Source organism: Pollicipes pollicipes, unplaced genomic scaffold (assembly GCF_011947565.3).
Source record: "Pollicipes pollicipes isolate AB1234 unplaced genomic scaffold, Ppol_2.1 Scaffold_7261;HRSCAF=8764_pilon_pilon_pilon, whole genome shotgun sequence".
In the NCBI taxonomy this organism is placed as follows: Eukaryota; Metazoa; Arthropoda; class Thecostraca; order Pollicipedomorpha; family Pollicipedidae; genus Pollicipes; species Pollicipes pollicipes.
This window is the reverse complement of record NW_023597054.1, coordinates 30,674,822-30,683,909: the sequence shown is the minus strand read 5'-3', so window position 1 is coordinate 30,683,909 and position 9,088 is coordinate 30,674,822. Positions and strand designations below refer to the sequence as shown.

At 46.5% G+C, this 9,088-nt stretch overlaps 1 protein-coding gene across 1 annotated transcript in view; it reads right to left on the bottom strand.

Annotated features, from left to right (window-relative positions):
* Positions 1-9,088, bottom strand: part of LOC119111293 (neuronal acetylcholine receptor subunit alpha-7) — a gene marked incomplete at its 5' end in the record, with an annotated part of 76,491 nt that overhangs the window by 41,794 nt on the left and 25,609 nt on the right. Inside the window, 1 exon segment of the mRNA XM_037235109.1 lies at positions 400-460. Coding sequence (XP_037091004.1) covers positions 400-460 — 61 coding nt within the window.

The window sequence follows — 9,088 nt, the reverse complement described above, 5'->3', positions numbered from 1 at the left end:
TGACACGGCTCGGATGAGGTCAGGCGGCGACCCTGACACGGCTCGGAGGAGGTCAGAAGACGACCCTGACACAGCTCGGAGGAGATCAAACGACGACCTTGACACAGCCCGGAGAAGGTCGGACGACGATCCTGACACGGCTCGGACGAGGTCAGACAACGATCCTGGCAAAGCTCGGAGGAGGTCACACGACGACCCTGACACAGCTCGGAGGAGGTCAGGCGACGATCCTGACGAGGCTCGGACGAGGTCAGACGACGATCCTAGCACGGCTCGGGCGACGCCAGACGACGATCCTGGCAGGGATCGGACGAGGTCAGGCGACGATCCTGACACGGCTCGGACGAGGTCAGACGGCGATCCTAACACGGCTCGGAAGAGGTCAGACGAGATTCTAACACGGCTCGGGTGACGCCAGACGACGACCCTGGCACAGCTCGGAGACGGTCAGACGAAGACCCTGACACAGAGGAGGTCACACGACGACCTTGATACAGCTCGGAGAAGGTCAAACAACGATCCTGACACAGATCGGACGAGGTCAGTCAACGACCCTGGCACAGCCCGGAGAAGGTCGGACGACGATCCTGACACAGATCGGACGAGGTCAGACGACGACCCTGGACACATCCCGACTGCGAACCGATCTTCTAACAAAGCCCAAATAAGGCGGGACGATTTTGTAACACAACTTGGGCAGATTTAGACCGAGGCAAGGCAAAGTTCGACTGAGACACATTTATCGACAAAATCGATGTGTCTGTTTGGGTGGATGGACGTGCTTTCCGTGGCGGAACTGTGCAAGCAGCTCTTGTATTCTGCGCCGGGTATATTTTCATAAGCTACCGTCCATAAAGTAACGTTTTGTGCCCTCAAGACTGTGTGCATAGTTGTGCACGGTGTACAAGCGCGTGGTTGCAACCACATACAACAGTGTGGCTTGCTAGCGTCAAAGACACACCCAACAATTATTGATTTATTCAGTCACAATGGGCTGGCTGCCGCAGCTAAGGAGAATGCCCCACATTTTAAAAATTCTGAAAAGGACTTAGGATCGTGAAGCCTGGTGCGTTGCCGGTGGTTTTGCTATCAGCTTCTGTGAAAGAGCGCTGGAAATGCAAAACAATTGTGAAAGCCCGTTACATATGTCGCACATCATTTAAAATTTTGTCTAAGTGCTTTGGTTTATTCGGTACAACTTCAATATTGCCACATGGTAGTCGAGAACGCTCTTTTGCTCTTCTGTTCAGCGAATTGGCAGCGCTGTTGCAATGCCCCTTGCGGCGATTCGTCGCAGCCAATGATCAGCGCTGCGGCAAGTGGCCCCGGGCACGACGGAAAATGACTGCTTATGTCCGATTTTTTCAAACAGTCGCGTGTTTTGTTAAATGCTGCCGCACATGGTAAACACAAGTAGTGCGTGGTTGTGGCTGAGGGTGTCTTAAAAGGAATCTGTGTACCCTCGTGTGGGGTTTATGAGCTGAGATGGGCGGATAGATGGAGGAGATAGATACCTAGAAACGTTCACAACTGTTATTTGTTCACACCCGAAACACTCTGGTTTCTGAATTTGAAAGCCAATTTGTATAGCGCATTTAATTTGCGTTCAATGAAACTGTAGTCAGTTGGCATCTAGATGATGTCTGTTTGCACGGTCCCTGACGACGCCTGTACGCTGCTGATAACTTAAGACGAATGAAGTAGCATGCAAACGGCATAGAAAATTTGTTAAATGATGGTCAAGTGACAATATCAAAACAGTGAAAGGCAAGTAGGGCAGCAGTAATAGTCCTGTCCTTGGTAAAAAAAAAACAACAAGAGAATGGAGAGAAATGCGTTGATGTTTCGGCAACATGTCTTTGTCGAAACGAATATTGGCAGTACATAGAAGTATAAATTTTGGTGTCCACACACACACACACACGCACACGCACACGCACACGCACACGCACACGCACACGCACACGCACACACACACACACACACACACACACACACACACACACACACACACACACACATATATATATATATATATATATATATATATATATATATTTAGATATAGATATAGATATAGATATAGATATATATAGATAGATAGATAGATATAGATAGATAGATAGAGAGAGAGAGAGAGAGAGAGAGAGAGAGAGAGAGGAGAGAGATATATATATATATATATATATATATATATATATATATATATATATATATATATATATATGTGTGTGTGTGACAGCATACGAATATCAGTGTAGTGTAGCACTAGGCATGATTTAACTAGTTGTGCTCGTTTCGATAAAGACATGTGGTCGAAACCTCTCCGCTCCGCTCAACGCCTCCTTCTCTCCATTCTACCGTTTTTCTGCAAGGAATAATGTATTATTACTGCCTTATTTGCATAATGTCCGTCGAAAAGGCACTTAAAAACTTGCAGTGAAAGGAAAATCAGAATTTGACATCATGGGCAAAACAATACCATTTGGCTATCGTTCGCAGGGCGCTCGCATTTCATAAACCGGCTTTGTGAAAGACAAAATTGCGGGACCGTGGCTAGCACACTTTGTTCAAACACATTCTGTCCTTTTCTAATTACTCTGGGATGTGTGACATTTTCTTTGGCTGGACCAACATCCTAAGGCACTTGGGTTTCCGGTTCTTCGCTTCCGTCGGCCCACACACCATTGCTGAACTGGCAGCGGACACTCTTGGCAGTTCCACTCTTCCGCCAAGGCCACCGTGTCTGACCACTTCCAATCTAAGATTACTTCCTGCGACTTTGCCTAACTATCAAGGGCTTTGAGCGAACTGTCATCACTCAGAGCGGTGGTACTTGACGGCGTGCCAATACATGCATTGCATATTAGTTCCATCACAGTACGCTTACAGACCTAGCCACTCAACAGAGGACGCAATGGTCAAAGCCGTGGAGTGATTGCCGCTGTCACCTTCATTGATCTACATTGTGCCTTTGACAGCGTCCACCATGACGTCCCTCTGACGAATCTGCAGTGGTGTGGCATTGATCCGAAAGGGTTTGACAGCTCCCTCGCTGGTCGGTGGCAGGTGGTGAGAGGCGGTCGCTTCTCTCTTCCACTGACTCACTGACGTACGGCGGCCCTCAGGAATCTTTGGCCAGCCCTATCCTCTTCAGCATCTTCACGAACGACCTTCTATCTTATCTCCATCACGGGCGTATACTGTCCGACACCAGATTGCTAGAATGCGCTCACCCAGACAAACTTTCCGTTTTGAAATCCCGCCAGGACGAATCCATCCAAGTGATTCAGTCCTACTTCACATCGAACATCGAAGATGACTCTTACCAAAACAGCCATTGTCCTTCTTGGCACTCAGCGATTCCTGAAGCAAACCTCATCTTTTCACCGTGACATTGCGGAACAAAAATTAAAGCCTTTCGCTGTTCGTGAAGATGGTGGAAAATACGATTGAAAGTATGCTTTCCTGGGAAATGCATACATCCCAAGTTTTTAAAAAGTGCGACTCCATCCTTTTCTGCCTGTATAAAATTCGTCACCACCTTACGCCCGAGGATCGTAAGCTTCTCACCCAGCCCCATCTATTCCCTCATCTCAGCTATTGCATATCAATATGCGGTGGGACTGCAGCGCGTCACCTAAACGGAGTGCAAGGGGCGATAAACTTTGAGGCCAGGGTTGTCACCGGTGCTCGTCGGCAAGATTCAATGGCGGTGACTGTTGGGCTGGGCTGCGTTGGGCTGGCGTGGTGTTAATGGCCTTGCCACCAGCCGTGACGGCCTCTCTGTATTCAGGACCCTTTATGACTCGCACGCCCCGGTGGCGATCCGGCCCCTGTGCACCCGACGTGCAGCTGTATGCCAGCGTGCCACCCGAGCGCCCTTGCTCTGCCAGCTCCTCGCCTGTCGGTGGCACGCAGGACTTTCTTGCATTGCGCGGCCTCATCCTGGAGCCGCCTGCCGCCGGCCATCATCACCTCTCGCATTCGCTATGGGTTTTGTAAAAAGTTAGAGGATTCAGACGGTCCCGTCGTGTAATCATTGCTCGCTTGGCTTTGTATAGCAGGTGTTGACAACTCGCATTTTGCTAATGATCTTGTTTTTGACGAAGTTATGGGAACGACTGAGTGTATGATGACGTGCGAATGTGGTCGCGTTGTTGTCATGCTTTGATATTGCATTTACGTTACCATTGTAATGGTACCAAATCAAACAATAAGCCACTTGTCGGAATGATTCGTGAATAGAATGAACTAAGGGCACACCGCCTCATGATCGCCGTGCTGCTGCAGATTTTCTACTCCATGGCAACAGGTCATACCAGGAGCTGAGCGACTGCCTGAAGTCAGCAGGAGAGCACCCGACCTGGAGGATGTAGGCAGGTTCCTCGATGGACGAGCGGTGCACGGAACAGCACAGGAACGATTGTAACAAGACACATGGTATCGGGCGTCAGCATGATGCAGATAAATCACCCCACTGAGTGTAAGCGCTGACACTCTAGTCCCAGAGGTTCTAGAACTGATTTAACTATGCTTCTTTACGGTCTTACACTGTATGACCTGCACTCAGCTGTATGGGTCTAGTTGTCAGGTTACACCGTTTCCTAGACAGCAGACAGTTTTGCTTCAAATCTAAGCCACTAAAATGGAGCCTCAGCAGCTTTTAGAGAATCGCGATATAGGCACGTGAAGATTTTCTCGTTTTTTTTTTGTTTCTGCTTCTCGATGTAGAGCTCCGGTAGCATGATTTGAGAGATAAAATATCACGTCCTGGCAGAGTTGTGGGACACTCCTATGGACGAGTTTCTGAACGGTACATCAGATATATATATAGTACATCAGATAGTACGTGTCTAGTGTCTAGTGTCGTGTCTAGTATGTATGTATCATAGTCTTTCATGGTACATCTATAGCGCATATAGGACAATTTCGTGTTATTATGGTTAACAAGACAATCAGCTGTTGCGAGTTGTACCCTCACAATGAGTATGAAAAGAAAACAAAAAGTAAAAGTGGTCAAAAGAGGCAGCTTTGGAGATTTATGAGCAAGTTCGACCGTTAAATTTTGAGTTGACCTTGACTCTGAACTCATACATAAATAATAACTGCAGAAATGGGCAGCGTTACATCAAAAACCCTCAAAACGGTATCACACGACCCTCCGAGTCGTCGAAATAACACCTTGAAACTTGAGCAGCATTCACAGGCGGCGGCCGCTATCTTGAATTCTGGGGAATGCTCAAAGTTGCACAAGAGCAAAGGAGCTAATTCAGATCTCCTGGATACATAACGCACATTTCCGTGAAAATGTTCGCGGAAGTTGACGTCGTATGGTCTCATATAGGAAGCATAAGGATGGCAACTGCCAACTCTCCTGCATCGTTCTTCCGGCCAGGGAACGCGCTGGCAATACGGGTGCCGATTCATATTCTTTTGGATGGGCCACTTCCCCCCCCAAGCCCAATTTGCCCCCCAATGATGAGTTCCCCTCAACCTTCTGGAGTCCAAGCCCAAGGAGAACCTTACAGATGAGAACCAAACTTTAAATGAACTTTGAAGGTTTCTGACAGTTGTTTCACAGGTAAAACAAACAAAGAAAGTACAAACTGCAATGTCAGTTTTAGTTGACTGCAGCTGACAGAGCTCGTCAAACTTTTAGAGTTCCGTGTACGTACTATGTGTACTGGAGCATGTTCTATCCCTGCTGCATTCTGCATGTGTGAATTGCAAAATTAATGTCTCTTGTCGACACTGGTCTAGTTTTGGGCTTTTGCCTGAGTTTTTGGTATTGTTCGGCAATGTTGCAAGTTCTTTAGAGTGTAACAAGCTGCGTTCGCTGCGAAATTTGCCACGACGTGTCATCGGAAAATTATCAGAAACTCGGGTAGGGGTTCAACTTGACTCCCGAATGTTTTGGGGAATTATTTGTGAATGCCGCAGTGTACCTGCGCTAAACTTTGCTTAGTGGTAAGCAAATGAACAGCAGATCGTTTGGTATCAAAAATAGATGTACATTATAAGGTCACTGACCTAAGGCGGGTTCAAACCAGGCCGTGGCTGTCAGCGACGACACTTTCTGGAGAATCGTTCAATCTGATGCGACAACGGAGTGTTAGACGAAACCGTACATCTTTGTAATAATTTTTTAGGCAAAAAAAATTGTATTTTAGGATTACGACAAAGTTTACCTAGGACCAGGTGTAAAGGTCAGGACGAGGTCAAAATCAGTCTATTTTACTTCTCTAGAACATACTGTATGGAGCAGTTACTGATGCTCATTTCCAATATAATTATAACAGAGGCCGCAGCAGAACTCTCTAGAACTACTCCAGAAAATGATAGCAGAGACTACAATAGACATTTCCCATGGACTACTCAATAGTGAGAATAGGTCACTGACCAAAAATGACACAGATAAACAGCTTTGTTAGAAACAACACAAACGTAGCGTAATATCTGACACTCATTCACATGCAAAAATCAAAACTATCTTGCATGATTTTGGTTACCATGATTTTCTAAGGTCTGACCGTCAATCAACACCTGTGATCTTTTGCTTAGACCAGCTGTTTAGGTTCAGCGGCTATTTCATGAGGAGATCTACGGCCACTCTTGACACTAATCTGGAGTTTGTGTATGACATTGTTTACCTTATTTGGCTCGCAGGTCATGGCCTATATACCTTTTAATATCGGCACAAGTGAGTTCACATGCAGGCCAATTCACCGTGAAAATTTTGCTGTTTCTAATTTCTTGATTTTTTCAGATCTTAGGGTTCAATTTGACCCCCTCCCACTACACCCGAGCGAAAGCTTATTCAAGTCGTCGTCCCGGGTGGGGTGATGTGAAAACAGTAAACCAAGGTCAGCAAGTTCGCACCCTAAAAACGTGACGAATTTACTAGGTGCTACGTTCCTTAAACCCTTGCGAACCTCACAACCCTTAAACACTCGATTCTTGAAATGTGACCACCCCATAGTACGACATGAATATTCAACGAAACATTTTGAAAACCCGACAATCAAAACCACCCAACTAAACAATTAGCTTTAATTGTTCGACTGTCATCAGCAAAGCGACATTAGGCGTCTCGATCATGCCCAACATAACGTTGCATTTCAACCTGAAGCTCACCTTGCGGCTACGGCTGGGCATTTCCTTGGTGGCCTTTAATAGTTGCGCACATCAACCCACACTGTTTATTCCGGAAGCCACACGCGTCCAACAACGTCTACATTCGCATAACATCGACCCTGCGTCGATCGCCGAAACCTGGCCTCGTCCATCGAAGCCCAACAAAATCATCGTGATGCCCGGCGCTAGCACCGCACGCCGAGACGGAGCGAGAAAACGTATTTCAGCAGAGGTGTAGCTTTCTATTCGACCAGGCGAGACTCCAGCTCCCAGTCATTGAGTGGTAGATAGCTCTAATCCGGGTAAAGCCCCAAGCCTGTTTCGCTAAACTACACCCCTCCGGTGTGCGTGACACGAGACGGATTCGCCACCACAGGACTTCACCGCCCAGCCCACAGCACCGCTCAAAATAGGAAAACGTCTCAGTCAAGAGACAGGTGGTTCAAACATCAGCATCATCATCAAACAGGTGGCTCAAACAGGTGGCACATTGCATATAAATATGGTGCCGAATGATAGAAATTGAGATATACAGAGCAGCAATATCGGATGTAAGAACTGTTATGTACACCAAGCAGCGTCGGTCGCCGCAGATAACACCAGTTGGCGGGCACCGGGCGCGCGAGAACGGCCGTTGCGAAGCAATCCTCCCAAAAAAATTCAAAATACATTTGTATCGCATACAGACTAGACCGTGATGTACATGTCACCTCTATTATTTTGAAATTGACCTCTGAGCATCAGCGGAAAGTTCACAACATCAAAAATGTGAAAATTTTGTCTCTGCTTTTCCAGCTCCCACACCAGATTCCTAACATTTCGCAGTGCTGTAAACGCATAATTCGCTTTTACTGACAATCTAACAATCGCGTAGGTGAAGTAGTTCTCCTGGACTGCCCTCTAAACGCACTGATTGATGTCCTAACGCATCTAAAAGCACCTTTTCAGATGTACCATTGCTCTTGTCGCCTGTTGACCACCGCCTGGTGTTAGCCAGAGGGGAGAGGGGACGACCCATGAGACCTTCGGAAACTGCAACGCCGGAAGTCGAGGATTTTGTTTCTATGACTCGCAAGTTTCATGGCTATCTGATTATATTTTCAGCTATTCAGTCATTGAGAATAGTTGAACATTCCCAAACGAATGTGGGCTGGCAATGTCCATACGCACCCGTGATCCCGTTTCGATCTGCAATCTACGTTCACGGTGTCATCACCATCTATTTTATCTTCTTTATCTCCGTAGAGCCCAAAAAGGAATTCTGGTGAAATCCCCAAGTGTTATCAGCTCAAAAACAGTCCACTGAGCAATTGTAAAGTGAATATTTGAAAGCACTGAAAAACGTTTACCCTGTGTGATTACTTAATGCCTGGTTCTTCAGTTTGTTGACTTCAAATACAAGCATAGTTACATCTCCGGCGGTTTCGGGCTTCCGTTCAAGTTGAAGCCGTTAAAAAGCATTAAAAAAACCAAGAGAAACTCATCCAATGATTTTCCTTGGGAGAGGGTTCTTTAACCCGCTTGTTCAAGGCCTCGTACCGTGCGTTTGTCGTTTTCGGTGCTCTGGTAAAGAATGTGTCTAATGTTCACTATTCGTTCAACGCTTCAATCAGTTCCACGATTATTTGCAAGAGAACTTTCGCGCTTTAAACATGCAGTCACAAAAACAGTACGTGTTCAAATGGTTTGATTTTATAGTATTCCCACCACATCATGGGCGAGTCATTCAAGAACCAACATTTGTTCGCCACCTACTTAAATCTCAGACACACTTTTGATGGTTGAAGGTTTGACATTTCACCAATCAAGTCATATTTTACGTGTCCGGTAGTCCCGCATTACGGGGAAAGGGTGTATCCAATCAGTCGCATGTCGTAGAACGCTAGTTGTGTGAGCTGTTTGCTTTGTATGTCGATGATGGGTGCAATATGTCTCATGCATAATGTTTCAA